The sequence below is a fragment of the Lissotriton helveticus genome, chromosome 1_1 (assembly GCF_964261635.1).
Source record: "Lissotriton helveticus chromosome 1_1, aLisHel1.1, whole genome shotgun sequence".
NCBI classification, from domain to species: domain Eukaryota; kingdom Metazoa; phylum Chordata; class Amphibia; order Caudata; family Salamandridae; genus Lissotriton; species Lissotriton helveticus.
Window position 1 is genome coordinate 1,263,832,252 of NC_136057.1, and position 21,430 is coordinate 1,263,853,681.

The following is a 21,430-nucleotide window of genomic DNA, read 5'->3' on the forward strand; positions in this document are numbered from 1 at the left end:
CAGCGAGGATCTACTATTCCCCCTTATGGTCATTTGCCCCTTCGCTTTCGCCTCCTCTTGTCTCTCGATCCTACCGAGAGACAAGATGGCGGCCGCTACGGACTGTTTGGAATGTTGACAGACGCCGGAGAACCAATCAGCTTCGCTTCACAAAGCTCCGTTGCGCGAAAAGTACGCGTCCTGGAGCGCTGCCCGGTCCGCTGTTACAGTTACAATCCACTGTAGCACATATATTGAGACCTACAAAAGGCACATCGGGCTACCAGTCCCTACAATTTTGCCAAGTTTCGTGCAAATCCATTCAGCCGTTCGGGCTAAAAGTGAGGCCAACCGCCCTATGGACAACTCAATGTTAAAAACACATTTTGGGACCCCCCTTTTTTCTCGGCCCCCCCTTGACGAACCCCCCCCAAATTTTCAAGGGCTGCTCAGAAACAAAATGTGCCATTTTCCTGAAAATTTCAGCCAATTCCGTCCACAAACGCCAAAGTTATTAGACATAGAATTTTCAAGAATCCCATAGAGAAAAAATCCTAACTATATATACCTACTGGCGACCGCCAGTAGGTAATATATATATATATATATATAGTGTTAATACTTACCAATATTAATTTTACAACGCATAGGTCTTTAGCGTGCATACCTTTACCACTAAATGTAAGTATTTTACAGGTCCATATAAACCCATTATATCTATATATATATATATATATATATATATATATATATATATATATATATATATATATATATTACTACTTACCTGTAAAAAAAAAAGATACATTATTGGGGTAAAGGCAATCGTGCTAAAGGCATAGCCGTTGTTAAAAACAGTTGTTTAGACTAAGTCGTCGTTTAGGCATCGTTGTTAAGACTGCAGTTGATCCAGAGGTCGTTGTTCCATCATACAACCGGTCAGCATGCACTGTATAACTTTAGGAATAGCACTGCGGTCTTAGGTCAGAGGAGAATCTGTATAATTTAAGATGTGGCTCTGCTCTCCGAGATGTAGGTCAGCTGGATCTGCATGTTATGTTTTTCAGATTAAGAATCTTATTAGATTTCGAGAAGTTAGCAATGTGAAAGGAGGTTGTATGATGGAACAATGACTAACTCTCACCTAAGACAGCAGTGCTATCCGTAAAGTTATACAGTGCATACTGACCCACACCTCAGGAAGCAGAGATTTACTGGTGGTTACAAAGATGCACTGGCTCATACCTCAGGCAACAGGACTTATCCCTGAAGTTACTCTGATCCTACAGATTTCTATCTCAGACAGCAGACCAGAACGATCCTTAAACTCATGCACCCCAGGGAGCAGAGCTATATATCTTATGGTAGAGAGATACTATTGCTCACACCTCAGAAGACAGACCTATCTCTTAATTTACACAGATCCTACTGGCTCACACCTCAGACAGTAGAACTATACTAAGTTTACACAGATCATAGGGGCTCACAACTTAGAACTTTTCGTACAAGTTATACAGAGCGTACTGACTCGCTCCTCTAGATAGCACAGCCATCACCAACGCTATTTAGAGCTTGCTAACTCGCTCCTCAGACAGCAGAGCTATCCATAAAATGGTACATATCGGATTTAGTGGATTCAAGCCTGAAACAGAGCTATCCATTCCCTGCCTGTCAAAGTTGTGAGATGTTTGAAGCTTGCGCTGCTTGTAACTCAGTGTCTGAGCTGTTGGTAAACAAAGAAGGGGCAAGTAATAATAGTACAAGACAAGGGACTGGATATAGAGAGTAATAGAGGGTATAAGGAGTGGCAGTTCCAGAAAAGGGGCTGGTCAAATAGAGTAATTGCATATTAGGAAGGAAGAGTCCTGGATATTGGCTAATACAGATCCCAGCGTCTCAGAGTGCACACCTGCTCTTGGATACACTGGCGCACACAGCCGCACGCGTGCTTTTACTGGGGCAGGGGGCTTCACTCACCCTTCGCGGTCCGTGGCTGACGCCCCACTCACCTGAAGGTTTCCTTGCTGTGCATCTGGCTGCAGGGCTGCTTCAGGTCCAGGGTGTGTGGTTCATGGAGCTATCTGTGCGGGGCTGGGGTTGGGGCGGATGGAGTAAGCGGCCCATCGGTGCAGCGGTCGCGGGAGTAGGTTCAGGGTCACTGCTGGACAGCTGTGAGTCTGTCAGATGAAGTTTAGGTCCACGGCGTTGGCTCATAAATACGAGCTTCTTGGGCCGTCCCATTGGTTGCTGGGCGGGTCTCAGGGAAGGCTCTCAGTGGCCAGGTCCTGGGGGTGCGTGCGGGCTAGGCCCACGTCAGGGTCTCGTGCTTCCATAGATCCGCAGGACTGGAAGCTCCTGTCCGGTTGTCGAGTATTATGTAATATGAACAATCGCGGGCCGCGTCCACAGGCCAATGGCAGGTTATTAGATAAGCCAATAGACCGAGCAGAACTAAAGGGGTCAATAACGTCAATAGAGAGCTACTGGGGGCGATAAAAGAGCGGCACTGGAAACATCAACAGGGTGGAGGCATGTGAGTACAGAGTTACTGCATACATCAATAAAGCGGTACTGGCAGGGCACAAAGGAGGCAGCAGGGGGAGGGGCGAGAGGAGGAGTAGAGTGCTGGATAAACAAGCGCTCGCAATGACGTATACTTCTCTTTTTCTGCCGTCCCACTTGGACGGCCTCGCCTTCTTTCCTTTTGAAGTAAAAGGTTTCTTATCTTCATGGGGCCAAGTGTTTGGCCCCATAAAGATAAGAAACTTTACTTCAGAAGGAAAGCAGGCTAGGTCGTCCAAGAGGGTCGGCAGAAAAAGAGAAAAGTCTACGTCAGACAAAACTCTTTCCCAATGGCTGGCCACCGTTTAGCGTAAACGGTGACGCCGGACAATGGGAAAGAGGGGCGGGGCTTAAAGCCAGATACGCAGGCGAGACCTAAAAAGAAAGAGAGTACATCTCTAAATAGTCACCTAGTCTTCAAGTAACTTGGAGTGTAGATACCGAGCAGGGCTAGAGAGAGAAACAAGTTCGCCTACAGAGCCATTATGTGCATAGGTGACCGGTTAGTTTGAGTCCATTAGTACCTACTTGTGTTTTATTCAGTGCTTTGGGACTCCAACGAGTAATGCACTGGTGAAAACCAGAGTTCGAGTGTGTGGATTAGAGACACTGGGGGATTGATTCAGGCCGGTAGGCAATGACACGTGAGTGGCAAACTGGGGCTGTAATCTCGAGAGAGACTTGTTGCTAGATATTACATGTTATATTTCTATCAGTGAAGGATGGGGTATGGTGTATAGTTACCCTCATTTTATATTTCTATCCTGGCTGGGAGGGTCTCATTTGCTTCTGACTCGGCACAATATTATATGTGCACAATGCGCTTTGAGGCAATTTCAGCCCTGACGTGATCCTACAGTGAGGTGGCTGGTTGGATAGCGTGCACGGGTAGTTTCTCAGAGCACCGTATGATTTAGGCCCAAGCTGTGGGTTTGTTAATTTCCTTAAACGCCCACATAATAATAACATACATTAGGAGATTACAGCCGCCTTCAGCACTATATATCAGTTTCATAAAAACAGGCTTGGCAGACTGTTTAAGATATGAGCCCTTATCATAGTTATATGTATGATTTGCATAATAGCTCTAAAACATTTAGAAATTGGTTGATATGTATTTTTATACAAACAGGCAATTCGGTGTGTGCTAAGGAGAAATTGGTACCACAAGGAGAATGTATTAACTTGAAGAGTGGCCTGTTCTATACCACAAGGCAGGTTTATCTGTCCCTGCATACGCTTCAAGTATTGAAGGTAATAAGAGTTACCCTATTAGTTGTTGTAGGCAACACCACAGTGACTAGGTGACTATTTAGAGATGTACTCTCTCTTTCCTTTTTATCATTTATCTCAGGGTACTAGTGAGTTTTCTTGCCTTCATTGTATGATCCATGGTGGAATAGACGAGAGAGAAGATTTACTAAATTGGAGGAGCCAGATCCCCGTACAAAAAAACTTTTCATTAGTACTTCATCACCAATTTTGGTGGGTAATCCTTTATAGTGTTGTCAGCATTTTTGTGTGATTTTCGCAGCATTTTAAGTTATAAGTCGGTATGTGTGTGTGTGTGAGCAGTTGGTCGATCACCATGGGTGTGGTCAGATCCTAAGCTTAATATAGTGTTTCTAAATCTGTGTTTTAATTTTGTATTGTGAATAGATAATATAGATAACAAAAAAAATTACTTAAAAATATAATTAGCCTATGTGATGTATAGAACGTATAGAAATGCGAACTCTGAAGTTATGTAATGTTTTTACAATAGATGAAGTGTTGGGAAATATCGAATCATTATGCCTGAAGAAGGTGGTCGGATCAGTTATACCACCGAAACGCGTCGCTACTTATAAGCACCAAATCGAATTGGTTCTCATTTACAAAATAATAACAGCACATCCTGATGTGTTGAACCTGTAATGATTGTTGGTTTGGTGCTTTGTGTGTTCCTTATAAAATTAACTGATTTTTAATTGTATTCTCCCATGTTTTTACTTTTTCACACATGTGAATTATTGATTATTGCGACAATTATCGATTGTTTAAATTGCATTTGTAATGGTTTTATATTAAACAAAGGATCCATTTAATAAAACATACTTAAATTAGCTTTTGGTTTCTGTGACACTCGGTAATATTGGTTGGATATGTATGGTTGTGATATATATCAATGATGGCATGCTTTTAAACAACAGAAAGGGAAGTTTTTTCTGACTTATATTTGGGTGTCCTGTCCCTTTGGTGAGGAAGACCCTCTCTTATTTTCAGATTTGTGGTAATTTACAGAAACATTCTCCATTGAAATTACCATTACATTTCCAAAGACATGCAGCTTTACCGATAAAACTATATAGCACACAAATAATAAAATATGAAAATCGGGTATCACCGAAAACTGATTTGTGCATCACCATGCATCTAGATTCAACATTTGATTGTATTATATAATTTACTTATAAGTCCCTAGTATATTTGAGACATGTAGCCAGGGCCTGTAAATTAAATGCTGCTAGTGGGCTGCAGCGCTCATTGTGCCAACCACTACAGCAGCCCTCTAATGTATGCCTTGAGGCCTGCCTTTGCAATCTCTGTGTGCCGCTTTATACTGCTGTTTCAATCTGGCAAAAGAAACCTTTTGCCAGGCCTAAACCGTCTCTTGTAATACTTATAGGTCACACTTAAGGTAGGCCCTATAGGCTCACAGGACAGAGATGGTATTTAAAAGTATGACAGTTTTACATGACTTGCCAGTGAAAACTTCCCAAGACCTCGTTTCACTATAGCAAGACTAGCTTTCCCATAGACGAACACTGGGTTGCAGTATGACACTTAATAAATTATAACTTCAGTTTGGAAGCAGATAAATATTTCTTGCAATCATTTGAATATTAATTTAAAATCCTCTTTAATGGTAAAGCTGGATTCAAAATTCTTATTCTGAAAAAGCCACTTAAAAAAGCGGCAATTGTTTTGCCTAAACCAAATGCGCCTTTCTGCCAGTGCCCAGGGTGATATGACTATTAATGGCTCTCCTGTGGTGAGATGTGTAGCGTCAGAAGGACTGCACTGCTGTCTGTAGCCGAAGGAAAACTGGACCTGCTTATCTTGAACCCAGGTTCCCATATGTGACTCCAAGGGTCAGTTGTGTGACCTCCTGTTTGATCTACAGGGACACAACAAGCTTTCAGAGGCTATTCCTGCAAGTGCCCAGCTAATCAGCACCAACAGGAACTGATTCGACCATCCTCTGGACCCTGAAGCCCCCCCAGGTCCTAGACCCCTGGCGTGTAGCCCTCTAATCTAACAACTGGGAGCACTGGACTCCAGCTGAAAATCCAGAGGCTCTGGGCTCTTTGCGCTGAAAAAGAACTGCCCCAGGCCTCTTTGCCAATGTGAGTGGAGTTCACTGAGGCAGACACGGGACATGCATGCAACTGCTGACGCGACCTACCCAGCTACGGACTTCACCCTCACAGTGTTCTTCCAATGTACAACTTTTGTCCCATGTTTCCTGCCAACACGAAGCTCCAACCGGCGACCTGCTCTGCACCAACATAGTTCTATTATGGTTCCCCGCCTACACAAAGCTCCAACTCAGGCTCACACTTTACACTGCGAAGAACCTGGTCCCTATATCCGATCCATGCTCCAACGCTGTTGGCCTGAACTTTAGACTTTGACCCAGTCCTGTGCGATCAGAAAACCATGACTGGCAATTTATGCCTCTTGGTGTGATAATGGTTTCCCTAAAAAAAAAAATTCCTCTCTCCGGTTTCACTTATTGGATTTGTGTCATTTTTATGTCATTTTATTTATTAAAATATATTCTATGTTTGTGTTACAATTCGACTGGATTACTGTTTGAGGGATGTATAAATACATAACACATTGCTCTAAGATAAGCCTAACTGCTTTTGTGGCAAGCTACCAGACGGTTAAGCACAGGTTTATTTTGTGACTTTTTGTGGTACACCCCGACAACGACTGTGTTTATTATTTGAGTGGGGCTCTCACCCAACTCAATTAATAACTACATTTCTTACAATCCTAATAAAATCTTTTCTGTCATCACACTTCAGAAATACAGAAAGTGTTTTGTGCTTTCCTAACTGCTGATATATTTAGAAATGTATGTACAGTTAACTTACAGATATTTAAAATGTTGTTCAATGTTAGATAAAAGTACATTTCCTCTCTCGCCAACAAGATTATCACATAGTTCATTTTAGAAAGTCCTCTTACTTTGTAGTCACAGAAAGGAAAGCGAACCTGAATTTCCATGTTAAAAGAAAAAGCAGCAATTTGTCAGAAGACAACCTGATGTTTGACATCTGTCTTTGAACAAGCAGAAAATGTGATAACAAAATTTAAAGGCATCTTTATTGCTCCTTCAACTCCTGTACTCCAACATGGTTATTTTAGTGGTGCAAAAACACCCGCAGCACTCCAACTTTCAACACCTATGACGAAATCTCCTCTGGGTGTGTCGTATGGTTTATCACAATACTTGTCCTGAACTTCGCAGCAATAAGCTGCCTTTAAGCAGGGCTTTCTGGATTGGAGCTGGATCGTTAAAACAGGTTATTTATACCAATTCTCTGTCTCCCATGAACGCTGACCATGATTTTTTTTTATGTGTTTAACTATCAAGGACCATTATTTTCACCATCCCCAATAATGCAACATGCGGCTCCGTTGGTATGGTTAGACCCAGACTGTTACAGAATTGTTGCTAGAAACCTCACTCCACAAGCCAAATACTGAGGTCTAAAACAATGTCTGGTACACAAAGTTTCCCTTCATTAGGTCACATCATTGAGCTGATCAGATTAGAAATATTTTAAAGAGATAATTAAAGATACAAGACATTACTGACCAACTTTAAACTATAAAGCCAGCACCAGTAATTTTCAGAAACGGACAGTAACAGACATATGTAACTTCAGTTTTTCAGACAGTTTAAATTTCACCAGTTTCATCGTTTTAGACTAGGGTAACTGAGTCAAAGATAGAACACAATCTGTAAAACGTAAAACCTCTGTTGCATACAACTGCTTTATCCTGTCCTGTGATAGCAAACAAATACCTGATTGATTTTATTACATATCATAAAAAAATATGAAAAGGCATGGTTGCCTATGAATTATTGGAACCTGGATACATAGTTTAAATAACATGATGACAGAAAAATAAAGGATAAACAATGGAAAGAAACAGCATTAGCAATGTAAATTTTTGTTTCTCCAGCCCTGACACTGGAAACAGGAGTAGATTTTGGATTATACATGGGGTTAGGAGAGGGTTGGTTGATGTTAGGGTTGGCGAAAGGTACAAGGTAAAATGGGTGAAGGACAATGCCCTGTTTTTGGCATTATTTTGTTTCTTGGCTCAATCATTTTGATATTTTGATATTTATTGAAATTTGTATAGCGCGACTATCGCTCCGAAAGGAGCATCTTGGCGCTGAGCAAACAGAGAACCCGCAGTGGAAAGCGAGAATCAGATGGCTGCGAGGACCGATGAGTCGGACTGAGGGAAAATCCAGGTCTTCAGAAGTTTCCTAAAAAGGCTTTCTGAGGGGGCATGCCTAAGGTAGGGGGGGAGACAATTCCATGCCCTGGAGGCCAGAAATGAGAAGGTCTTTCCACCTTTTGTTTTTAGTTTTATTCGGGGTACAGTGACTAAATTGGCTCCTGACGACCTCAGGCAACGAGATGGAATGTAACGCAGGAAGCGCTTAGCCAGGTAGGAAGGGCCAGTGTTCCTGGTGGATTTGTAGACTGTGACGAGAAGCTTGAAGAGAATTCTTTTGTGGAGGGGCAGCCAATGAAGAGTGTTGAGGGCTGCCGAGGCCGAGGACCTTCGGGGGAGTTTAAGCACGAGCCTGGCCGCTGCGTGTTGGACACTTTGCAGTTTCTTGAGGGAGGATTTCTTTATGCCTGCCAGGAGGCCATTACAATAGTCCAGCCGGGAAAGAATAAGAGCCACCGCGACTGATTTCCTGGCTGGGATGGGGAGGAAATCAAAGAATTTCTTTAGCTGTCTGATCAAGCTAAAACAGCACCCAGCGGTAATGCGCACGTGCTCGTCAAAACTAAGGGACGAGTCAAATTGAACCCCAAGATTGCGGGCTGAGAAGACCGCACTCGGTGGGGCTTCAGAATTTTGAGGCCACCAGTCTTTAGGGGAGAAGAGGATGCCTTTGCCTAAGGGTATTATTTCGGTTTTGGCGCTGTTGCATTTGAGGTGGTTCAGGTTAAGCCAAGAAAAAACTTGGGAAAGGCAATTTTGAAATCTCAGGGCCGCGTCAGGGTGTGTTTTATCTATGGTGACGACAAGCTGAGTGTCGTCAGCATAGGAAGTCACGAGGATCCCGTGGCATTCAATTAGCGTGAGGAGGGGGGCCATGTATATATTAAAAAAAAGCGGACTCAGTATGGACCCCTGGGGCACACCTGATATGATGGGTCTTTCGCCAGAAAGGAAGGGGCCTAAAGAAACAGTTTGTGATCGGTTGGATAGGAATGATGTTATCCAGGCCAAGGCGGTACCCGTCACACCCATCTCACGCATTCTATTAATGAGAATGGCATGTGAGATGGTGTCGAAGGCTGCGGTTAAGTCTAGCAGGATGAGAACAGCCTGTCTTCCCTCATCCTGCAAGAACTTAATGGTATCCGATAGTTCGATCAGCGCAGTTTCTGTGGAATGGCCCGGGCGAAAGCCAGATTGCTGAGGGTGCAAGATGCAATTGTTTTCCACAAAATTTTTTAGTTCCTGGTGAACTAACTGCTCGGTGATTTTGCCTAGTGCTGGGAGTAGGGAGATAGGGCGCATGTTGGATAGATCAGTTGGGGATTTATTATGTTTTTTCATAAGGGGCTTAACTATGGCCTTCTTCCATTCAGCGGGGACAGTGCCTGAGTTGAGGGATTCGTTAACAATGGCATTGATTGAAGGGTTGACGACCTCAATAAGGTGGTGTAGAATACTCGGGGGACAAGAGTCCGTGGGGGCTCCCGATCTACAGGTCATAGCCTTTTGTGATTGTGACAGGGAAACTGTTGTGAAGTTACTCAAAGAGGGTATGGTGGTGTCGATATCATGTATATAAATTGGTGGGGGGGAAAACCTTATGAATGTTGTTGATTTTTTCAATGAAAAAATCTGCTATTTGGTCACAGAGGGTTTGTGATGGGGGAATTTCGAGTGACAGTGCCTTTGGGTGGGTGAAGGACTTTACTATATTAAAAATGGTATGTTGTTTCTGTTGGGCTTCCTCTATTGCTGAGGTGAAGAATACCTTTTTAGCTTTTTTTATGTTGGAGAGGTATTGTTTCCTCTGCAGGATGTATATGGATCTAGAGGTGGGATTGTATGTTTTCCTCCATTCTCTTTCAAGGACCCTGCACTTTAGATGACACTCAGTAAGGGCCTGGGTATACCAGGGGGCATTGGGCTTCCTTTTGCATTGAACTGATTTTTGATTGGTGGAGTTGGAGTTGGCAGAAACCACTCTGTCAATCCACAAATGAAAGTTTTTAGAGTCTTGTGATGCCTCTCCGACGATGGGAGGGGGGGGGACAGAGAGCTGGGGGTTCAACTTGATGCGCTCGGCCACTTTCTTCCAATTGGTAGGGAAGGGGGTGAGAGGGCTTTTAGTGTGTGGTAACAATAGGGGTTTAGCCTTGATGGAAAAAGGAATAAAACAGTGGTCTGTCCATATTTGTGGTAACGGGGGAGAGACATCAAGGGAAGCCGAGTTTGTACAGATGCCGTCCAGAGTGTGCCCGGCCCGGTGAGTAGGGTGGGAAACCCGTTGAGAAACCTAAAAGTGAGAAGTTGGCCTGGTATATGCTGTCCACTAATTAAAGTTGGCATCTTGCACCAGTCCGAAAACCCTTATGGTGATTTAAGAGGTCAAAGATAACCTTAGAAAGCTATCCAAGTGGTAGCTGTGGAGAGCAGCCTTCAGGCTTAAGCCTTGAAGGAATGTTAAGCAGCTTGTTTTACCAGAATGCAACTTTAAAGTATTGGTTAAATGAAAAGAGAACCACACAGCAGTTATAAAAATATGTATTTATTAACATAACACACTCCACGTACGACACAGTATCTTCTACACGAAGATACTCACAAAGCACACAATGCTGTAGAACAGAAACAATTGTAACTAGCACTAATACACAGTGGGCTCCAGGGGGAGACCAAACCATATACTAAAATAGTGGTATAAGAACCACAACTCCACTCAAGACAGTGTCTAGAGTACGTAGAATCGCTGGGACACCAAGGAACCACCCAAGGTGAGTAAGTAGGGACCCCACATAGGACGGGTGCAGTGTGGGAACACGGCCGACCGCGTGCGCCGTACAATTCTATGGGAGAGTCGCGGTTGCAGTTTTAAGGACCCTTCCCAATGGACTTCGAAGAAATACAGTGGAAGGTTGGAGAGCCATCCCACCAGTGGATACTGTAGTACCAGAGTTACCTATCCCAGGGAAGCCGGGTGCATAGGTCTGAAGTGGCGTCGGAAACCACAGTCGATCTCTATGGAGGACTTCGAAGAAGAGCCACTGCTGGGAAGAAGAAAAGTGTCCGATGGAATCCAAAGGTGGATTCTTGATGAAGAGTACCTGACAGCAGAAGGGACAGAGTCTGGGTCACTCAGGAGTGACCAGGGGCTCGCTAGACGATTGCCCACGGATGTCTGGTGCTTCAGGTACATTGAGGGGGTCGTGACTCTGCAGCTACATGTACATGGAGAAATTAAGGACGACCAGGAGCCGGAACGAGCTGTCCCAAAAGCATGTTGAGTGCCGAGGGAACGGTGTCCGGCTGGCGCACCAACAAGCCTTTGCAGCAGCAACCCACGAAGGTCAAGAAAGGTTTTCGGTTTAGACCAGCAAGGTCCAGGAGACTCACCACACACAGGGGAGTCACGGCAAGCCTGGAGCAATGAGGGGAGCCCAAGAAAAGCAGTGTTGGCCCTCAAGAAGCCAGAGGCACTGGAGTCGCGAGGGGACCTTCAGCAGTTTCACAAAGCTGCAGCCTACGGAGTACTCTGTTCGAGGAGGCCGGAGTTCTTTGTAGGAAATGGTGCCAGAGTTGGGTCTACTCGAGTGTGGGGCACTTGATTTGTAAACACCAATAAGCATATGCACTTGCAAAAGTATGCAGTGCACATGGGTACGGGTACTGCAGCCCCCATGAGGGATTCTTACCACAAACTTGGTAAGAGGGCAGCTAGGATCTCGAGGGACTTGGAAACCCACCTCCTGTGTTGCTGGAGCCTTTGGAGTCCGTAGGAGCTCAGCAGCAGCAGACCGGTCAGTTGAGATATGGTGCCTGCGGTTGCAGGGGAGTGACATTGCTTCGGGCTGAAAGGGAGACGAAGTCGGGCCCAAACGAAGTCCAGCAAACTCCAGTGTCCAGACGGTCGAAGTTCAGTAGTTTCTGGTACAGAATCTTGTCCACATCGAACTAAGGGTCCTACAGCCAAGGTAAGCCCTTTTGTACCCACGAGAGAAGGTTGGACAGATTCAGGGGACCCTTCTAGGGGAGGGTCAGGACAGTGGGGAGGTTACTCCCATGTCCTTTGTCCACTTTCGCACCAGAGCAGGAGGCAACAGCTCTCAGGACGGATTTGACTGGGTTGAACTGGACTATGCACAGGGACACCAAATGTGCCCCTCGTGTAGACTTTCAGGCGCTGGCAAGCGCCCCCACCCAGCCCAAATACACTAAATTCTGTCTGGGAGGTGGTCACACCTCCCTGTGACAGGATGCCTATTGTTCCACCTTCCTCTGCTCGAGCTTGGTCAGCAGCAGGAGGGCAGAAATGTGTCTCTGGTAATCAGCAACCATTTTGTACTGCCCGTGATCAGGAGGCTGGTCCTGGGAACACCAGGGACCTCACAAAGCTCGTTTCTGAGGGGTGGAATCATACCTCCCAAACCGGTTACTGGTGCGAGGGTATGATTCCACAGTGTTTGACAACCCAGGATAATGGACTCCGTAGGCTGCAGGGGTGTTCTGCTCATGCAGTGACACCCTCTCACTCAGAACCAAGCACCCTCCCCTCAGGATTGTAAATGCCTACTAGAGGGGTGACTTATAGGTTTTAAGTGCAGTGACCCTTAGATATATTTAACCTATATCTAAAGTAAGTGGTGCAAGCACCAACTTACTCAGGCTGCAATGGCAGACCTGTAATTCCATTTTATGTGGCCTCTCATGGGTGGCATAATACATGCTTCAGCCTATGTGAGGCCGCTGGGGTACCTATGCCCTAGGTACATGGGTATCATATACTAGGGACTGACAAGGGTACCCCCACTGTCCAAGCTGGAGTTCACCCAAGTACATGACATAACAGTTTGGGGAGAAAGCCAATAGACTGGGGTCCTGATTAGCAGGATCCCAGTCAGACTAGTCAAAAACAGTATCACATGAAGCAAAAAGTGGGAGTAACCGTAAGAAGCAGATCCTACGTTACTACACTATAGTAAAGTGAAAATTTAGTAATTATACATTTTTCTTTGTACTTATCATTGTGGCAATTCTCAGTTACAGCATTCTTCTTTTTCATGTAGATCTTTTCAGTGGCAGTCCACCACTTAGAAGTATAAATTTGCCACTCCTAGGTAAGGGCTTTTGGGTTGAGTGGTTCCTTTTCTTCATCTTTTTTTTCAGTAACAATTGGCCTGCACAGGGCAATAATTATTATCCCCAGTGGGAGGGGTTCTTGATTTGGATTGAAATGCATATTCTGTTTTATGGAAACATTGATTTCAGTGCATTAGGTCTCACTGATTCACTTCAATCAGGATGAGCAATGTTATTTTAAATAAAACGCTGAATTGGGCCACACATTAAGGCATTGCTTTAATAATAAAATGTTGTGGTTTCTATTAGTTTTCCTTCTTACTAACAGATATTAGTGATAACATAATATTGATGCATGGTACCTGAAAGAAAAGATACCAGCTATAGGTTAACAGGGTAGAACAAAGTCTATTCACAACCTTCCAAGATGTGACATGTATAATGGCCTTATAGACTTACAAAACTGCACTGTGGGCCCAAACTCAAGCCAGTAAGTCCTCAGTTCGTAGAGGATTATGTACAACCAACGACCAGACCATCTCTACTACAGCCAGCCAGGGTGACCTGTGTCTGCATCACTGGTTGACAAGAAATTTGGACCTTGATTCTAGGCTCTATCGACCAGCTAAGAAATGCACAGAAGTAGCATATTTGACTCATGTATATCGTTCTCACTCCATGTTTCTATGGATCAAGAAGCTATGTCCCTTTTCCAAATATTCTGTTATCCAATACAGTTTGTCAAAGTTATTAGGTTAATCAGTTTTCCTCAGTTCAATTCTATGGTATCTTAACCTCACACACCCGGAATTATTACAAACTTCATCCTTATTCCCAGAGCACCACTAGGAGGTCTGGTACCTCAATATATGGAAAATTCCTATAAGATTGCTTCTGACTTTTCTATCAGGTCTTAATTGCCAACAATATAGTCACGTGAATAATTCTTCAGCTCCTACTTAGACGATCAGGTACATTCAGACAGTGAAATAAACAGGCCCGCGAACACCCTCAGACACGCACACGGCCGGATTGGGATTTTAATTATGGCTTGCGGGTAGGCACCCTCATCCCATTATTTATTAATTTTATATAGCGCGACAAGATCCCGCTGAATATCAGTGCGCTCGAGAAGGTGCCAACTAACTGGCTTCTGTTGCCCACTTCAAACAACAAGCCATTTTTAGCCGCCAGTGGGGGGCGGCAGGGGCTCGTCGTTGAAAGCCCAATTGTGCCGCATGTTTAACTCCCCGGTGGATGCTGCTGAAAGTACATACCCATTTGAAGCTTTGAAATATGTTTTTAACATGAATCCTGAGTCTACCCATAAATCTAACATTCTGATCGGATGGTCCCGGCATACTTTAGAACGTTCGCTGTGAATTTGCGACATGTAGGGATTTTGTTGAAATATTTCCTGGTCTGTGCCAGTCAATATATTTACATGTTTGGAGCTCCTAGGCCTCGCAAGACTCCAAGTTCCTCCACACCATTATTTATTAATTTTATGCGTTTTTATATAGCGCAGACTTTTCCCGAAGGTGTCAGAGCGCTTCATAATAGGAACAGAACTGATACATGAGACCATTTCATCAGGTAGGGGGTCTGCAATGTGAGGTCTGCGGCTGTCCGCGGCCCCCGCCAGCGGTGACCTTGGCCGGCGGCCATAACTGCTCCCATGGTCGGGGCCCTCAGGCAACCCACAGACATTGGAGCGCTTCACCAGAGCACCTTATTAGCATACACGTTCAGGCGCGGGTTGGCTAAATGCTTTGACCCGACACTAGGATGTGGAGGGAGGGGGGGCGGAACGACCGGAGCACTGTGAGCCACTTGCCAACGAACACTGCACAAGCCCCCCCACCAGGACAGGGATGCCTGTGCGGGCGAAACACAGTCCACAGGGAGGTGGGGTGCCCCAGTGGTAGTGTGGGTGGAGGGGGGGCAGCCGGATCTGATGAACCCTCCGGCGACCCTCTGCAGTTCCTGGGGAGCCTGGTGGGTGCAGACTACACGACCACGCCACTAATGGGGAAGAGGGGGGGTTAAGCCGCGACCACAGCGCTCCAACCCTCTCCCCCGTCAAATTGTTTCTGCCTCCTACGCCGCTCTCCAGCCCCCGGTAATTATGGTGCGTGGAGCACCCTATTGGGTGCTAAACATTTAATGGCGCATTCGCGCATCATGAGGATCATCGCTGCGAGGCAGCTGCCCCCATAAGCGAGGGGGGTAAGACAGGCCCTTACTCTAGGGATTGTGGCCGCTTGTGTCCATTTGTAAGGCAAGCTGTTTGGGGAGCAGTGACTCCCACTGTACTTTTCATATTACCCTCGGCCTCATGGGGACGGGGAGGGCCGCGGTTCGTCGGATGTTTTCTCAGGCTCGCCGGAACACTCTTAAATGCCGACATGACCTTGTAGTGTGGCTAAAATGCTATTGGGCCACCATTCTTTCATAACGGCCAGCACTCATTTGACATTGGCCAATACAGGAGACCTTGGAACATCGCTCTGCAGCGTGGGGCAGGACCAGTAAAATCGCGCAGCCCATCCCGGCAACAGACACATTGGAAATGAGAAAAACATGACGTTAAAAATAACTACCGCCCACCGCCGCATGACGTAAACAAAAGGGGCGGAATGAGAAAAAATCTACGGAACGCCCACGAATCTGCTCGGAGAATAACGGGCAGATCTCTCTTCCAATGGCTAGCCTCCATTTATGGAGCTGAAGAGACAGGCGGGACAAAGCCCCGTACTGCTAAACAAAAGATTTCGCCTGCGCGAACACTGCTGCGCAGTGGACGCCAGGCAAAACCTAAAAAGGTATAAAACAATGGTATGTCCAGAATTCATCTTTTGTGCAAGTCAAAAAGGTCAGGTCCAGGGGATTAAAGGGACCGGAGTAGATTTCTTTCAAGTATTCATCACCAATCCCAATGGGACAATCATTTTTTTTCGCTGCTACTGGAAGAAAGTGAACAAGTCTTATATTCAACTCCACATTTATTTGGTTCAGTGCTTCTATAACCGCTTGTCTGCATGTCCGAACCTGCAGGTTGATGAGGGGGTTGCACAATAGTGGCTTTCAGTCCGTAAAAAGAACAGGATATAAGCAGACAAGGTGTGTTATTGATTCCACTTCACTCCTACAGAACCTACACATTTTGTCTGCATTGTTTCTTAACCATTTTGGCACATGATCCAGGAAAGGAAGCTCACCAAAATGTAGTGCCATAAAATTGCTTGTTATGTGTTTGGAATAACTGATTGCTAAATGGACTGGAATTTCTGGTTCGGAATAGAAGTTATTTGCCATCCAGTGAAAGAAGAGCGTTTTTATCCTCTAGCCAAGATAGGTTCCAGGTGCTCTTATTAACAACCTTTTTAATTAAGTGCATAAAGTCAGCTTCCGCAGGGTGACAATTCGGACAACGACCTGAGTGATTACCAAATTTCCTACACTGGGTCAGATACGGGAGTCATAAAGTCCAGCTTCCGCAAGGTGACAATTCGGGAAACGACCTGAATGAGCACCAAATACCCTACATGGTCTACACAGGCTCAGATACGGGGGTTGTATATCATTAGATTGAAAGGGTTCAGAACATGTATTCCTATAGACTATTACCATGTATCCCATTGTCAGTGTCCATTCCTCGTCATCATCTTAAAATTTAGGTGTAGGGCATTAAGTACCTCTGTTGCATTTACTTCCCACCTTGGGCCAGCTGATGAATGCCAAATACCTATTGTTGAATGATCAGACAGACCTACAATGTTTCTGATGGAGCTGGCAGGCGATAATCAAATCAATGTGCCACATATGAATTTCAATAAAACCAAAAGCATGGTTATTCTTAATAGTTAATCACAAGTTACTTAGTACATTATGGAATAGATTGAGGAGGTGATGAACTGTTGGTATCTAGACATCAAAGCGACCTTTAAATTGAATGGCACATGATATAGGGTAGTTGCTGTAAACAATAACTTTAGAGACAGAGGTTTAAAACGTTTCAAATAACTCTCTGTAGTGATATTCTCTAATGCCAATGATACATGCACATGAAGGAAGTTACGCTTTAATATAGGACTCACTTCACTTACAAAGACGAAGAGTGAAATGACACAGATGAACTGAACTAGCTGTAAACCACAACACTTGTCTTTGCAGTGCCCACTCCCCCCGCACCAACTGGACTGAAACAAAGACAATATCATAAGCTGTGCAAAAAAAATGAAAAAGATGATTTTGTATATTTGGTAACTTAAAAATAAAGCAGATTAAAAAACGCATGAAGTGCTATGTAAAGCAAGCTAGACACATTTTTAAGTCGCCCCATTATGCAAAGTGCTTGACATGACAGCAACATGATGTTAAAAGAAGCCACAAGAATTTATGACAAAATTATATTAAATATTAGACGAATGATTTTATTGTGCTTGAGAATATTAAGTGGAACGGCATTACAGAGCATTGCCACAAGATCTTTGCTGAGTTTGCAAAATCATTCCATAAACTCGTTGTTTCTAGGAAACAAAATGTGTATTTTTAAACGGAGGAGGGGGGCATAGCTCGCGCAGCTGTGACACACCCACCCTGACATGGTATGACTTTGCAAACCGCCCCACGCAAAACTATGACTTTTTCCTGTTGACAATACATTGCACTTGATTACAACATTGATAATACGCTTGAGCAGCCCCGACAGTTCCCTTTAATGCCCCCCCTACAAATAAGCGTAAGCCACACTGTCCACATTACTTGCAAGGAATAGGACTTACTGTGAATTTCCTAATTACTTAAAGGAAACTGTCAGCTCCCTAACGAGAGTGGCATCAGACTTTTAGGAAGAGTATTCAATGAATGTGAACGAAGAATGAACTGTTTTTTTTTTTAGGGGTGCTGTTTTTTAGGGGTGCTGTAGATAGGAAACCAGAGTGACCATAATTTATTTTTAAGTCTTTCAAGGCAGTTTACTGGAAGGGTGAATGTTTAAATGTGAACATGTTTATACTGTTAATCAAACTGTAACACCACTTTGGAATTTCATTTACTATGCAGCGTTCTATAATTAACTGAATGCTCTACCACCCACCCAACAAACATGGTTCAAAGTTTAAAGTGATCTTTGAGTGGGCGTTCCCAGTCGCTTCCCCTTTAAGAGTAAAAGCCTAACAGGAAGCTTCTCGCACATAGGCTCGCAGTACTATCTGCATCTGGATGTTCCCGAAACAGTTCTTATTTCAAGGACTGTTCAGTTGCACCCGAGGTTCCTAGACCCCGGAAAACTGCCTACCTGTGAGGCGAGATAAAGGGGATGCAGAGAATTAACAGCGCTGCGACTTCGGCGTACAAGAAGGAGGCCACTGCTGTCCACTGAAAAGTCATCTCGAGTCTGCCGCGGACCTACGAGCAAAAGAAGCACTTTTATCAATACAGCCGGTGACTTCAGCCTGGCTGACTTTAAGGAAGCAACTCTAGGGGGCGCTGCGCAGGCGGAAGGATATCGCTGATTCCGGCAGAAGTTACAAGGCGCCCCGGTATGGAGCGCTGCAGCAGCAGTACGAGGTTACGCATGGTAGCCATAGAGCACAGCACCTAAACGGGGGAAGGGCGCAACCCATGCGTTTGCGTGCGGGACACGACAAAGCACAGCACTTGCCTTCACCCTAGCTCAGCACTGCCACTGCTCACAGTCCGTCCTTTCTGTCTAGTGTCTGTCGACCTACGTGGTGACGTCACCTTGGGAGCGTGCTAGAGAGCTACTTCCCTACTAGACAGAAAGGTGTGAACCAGTCAGATATCTTCAAACTATGGCGCGCGCCACTTGGGTCGGGGGGAGGGGGGGAGGAGGATCTTGTTTATTTGTCCCGTTTCTAGGCTATTTTCGTTTACATACAGCCAAAGGGCATACAAAAGCATGGGAACTTATTTCAATTGCCATGGAGCAGAGGTTAGTCAGGGTGTTGGGAGGGTCAATTACCATCATACAAAGAACAAAATATTCAGTAGCTGGTCTGATTTGTTTTTTTTACTTCATGTTAACTGCATGTAAAATAACACACACACTTTACATGAAAAATAAATACAAATTCATCAGTGGGAAAGGCACTCTTCTTACTGGATGAAATCCCAGTTGGTTAACCCCGTCTTTGGGGGGTAATTCCCCCATGGGGATAGGGGGGGCGAGCGCGGCGCCATGGTGCTCGTGACGAGACCAGCTCGTCATGAGTCACAGTGGAGCTGTGCTCATGACGAGCTGGTCCCATCACGACCCCGCCCACTGATTAATTCGCCCACACAGGCGGGGAATCAATCACGCGTGGGCATAGCGGAGCCGTTCTGACTAGACCAGCTCGTCATGAGCACAGCTCCATTGTGACTCATGACGAGCTGGTCTTGTCATGAGCACCGAAGAGGTTAATGCAATCACTGCAAATATTTGCGTGAAACAAGAAAGTTACAGAACTGACATCCCCAGCCCGTCACTACAAAGCCAGGCAGTCAATACACATTCTAGCAGAGGCACACTGGACGGCTAAGTAATAAAATACCTCCTTTCTAAAAAGGGGTATTTTGAAACACAGAATGTAAAAATCACCCTCTCTAAAAGATGCATTTTAACATCCTGAGTTCAGGCATACTAAACATTATGTTCAAATCTTGTTCCCAGGGGTGGTTATGTTTATAAGGTGTTATATGCAAACTCCCCATTCCATCCTATGGGAACAGGTAGCCTTCCCATAGTGAAAAACGAAATTGGCAGTATTTCACTATTAGGACATGCCACACACACCAGGGCATGTCTCACCTTTCACATACACTGCACCATGCCCACAGGGGTACCTGGGCCTACCTTAGGGGTGACTAACATGTAAGAAAAGGGAAGGGTAAGGCCTGGCAAGTGCTTGCACTTGCCAAATCCGACATAGCAGTACTAGACTGCACAGATACTGTAGTGGCAGATCTGAGTACAGGTAAAGGGACATTTTGTCCCAGATGTATGATGCCTGAAGTAGACCGAATACATATGTTTGCTACTTGCGGGGCACTATGTACCATCAGACGTGAGATATCCACTTTTTTCTCTGAAATATTTGAAACAGAAATTGTCATTACAACACCGGAAATATTATTGGGGTTTGATAGTGCGAACCACCCAGATAACATAAAGGGACTTCTATTTGTCTCCATGGCGGTGCTTCGAATCTGTCTTGCCTCTTCTTGGCTGGATACTGTCCCCCCATCTTTCCAACAATGGCAGGCCAGATTACTCTCAGCCTATAGCTTGGAAAAAGCAATATACAGCAGGAAGGGTGTCAAAAAGAAAAAGAAGGGTTTAGAAATGTGGTACCCCCTTACACAATGGATCGAAGGTCTTGGACAGGAATTTAACTCCATTTCTTTATTCACTACTTATATGCAAATATTTATAGTCTTGTCTTAAGGATATAGTTACTCGTCATGTTCAGTTATTCGATGTTAGATGATATTATCAATAATATCGTGCAACCATGCCTGTATTTGAGTGGGTGGAGGGGGGGGGGTTCCTTAATGTTTTGAAAAATTATGTGCAATAAAAATTGTTTAAAAAAAAATAGGACATGCCACACACACCAGGGCATGTCTCACCTTTCACATACACTGCACCATGCCCACAGGGGTACCTGGGCCTACCTTAGGGGTGACTAACATGTAAGAAAAGGGAAGGGTAAGGCCTGGCAAGTGCTTGCACTTGCCAAATCCGACATAGCAGTACTAGACTGCACAGATACTGTAGTGGCAGATCTGAGTTATATTTACAGGCTGCTTATGTGGGTGCACAATCAGTGCTGCAGGCCCACTAGTAGCATTTGATTTACAGGCCCTGGGCACACACAGTGCACAGTACTAGGGACTGACTAGTAAATCAAATATGCCAATCATGGAAACACCAATCCATAATACAATTTACACAGGACATCAACCAGTGCCTATCTGACATTGTGAAGACTTCTTCTTCAGGCCCAGCCTGCTGCCTTGCTCCTCTGAAAGATTCTGACTTAAAAAAAAAAACTAAGCCCCAAGGTAAAACTTCTGACCATGTCAGTTGGTGTTTCCAACCTGCTCTCCATCGCATTAGGCCTGAAATGGTCGCCTAGGTCCCAGTCTACAGTGACCATTGACCATCACTAGCTAGTTGCACTTTTTGGTGCTATTTTACCGTAAATCTTATCTCAGTTTACACTTATATGATTTTTGTTGTTTTCATGTCATTTTATTTAGTAAAATTGACTTT

The 21,430-nt window shown here is 44.7% G+C and overlaps 1 protein-coding gene across 3 annotated transcripts in view; it reads right to left on the bottom strand.

Moving 5' to 3' along the window:
• LOC144822575 (B-cell receptor-associated protein 29-like) overlaps positions 1 to 18,886 on the bottom strand; it is a 270,162-nt gene extending 251,276 nt beyond the window's left edge. The window contains exons 1-2 of one of the 3 annotated variants that reach the window (XM_078680293.1): positions 18,811 to 18,886; positions 18,449 to 18,558 (exon numbers count right to left, since the gene is read on the bottom strand). In XM_078680293.1, the coding sequence (XP_078536419.1) occupies positions 18,449 to 18,540 (92 nt within the window). In that variant the 5' untranslated portion in view covers positions 18,541 to 18,558; positions 18,811 to 18,886. Of the gene's footprint in view, positions 1 to 18,448; positions 18,698 to 18,750 lie in introns of those variants that run through there. The other 2 variants (XM_078680300.1, XM_078680283.1) reach the window with 2 other exon arrangements.
• Positions 18,887 to 21,430: the final 2,544 nt, after the last annotated feature.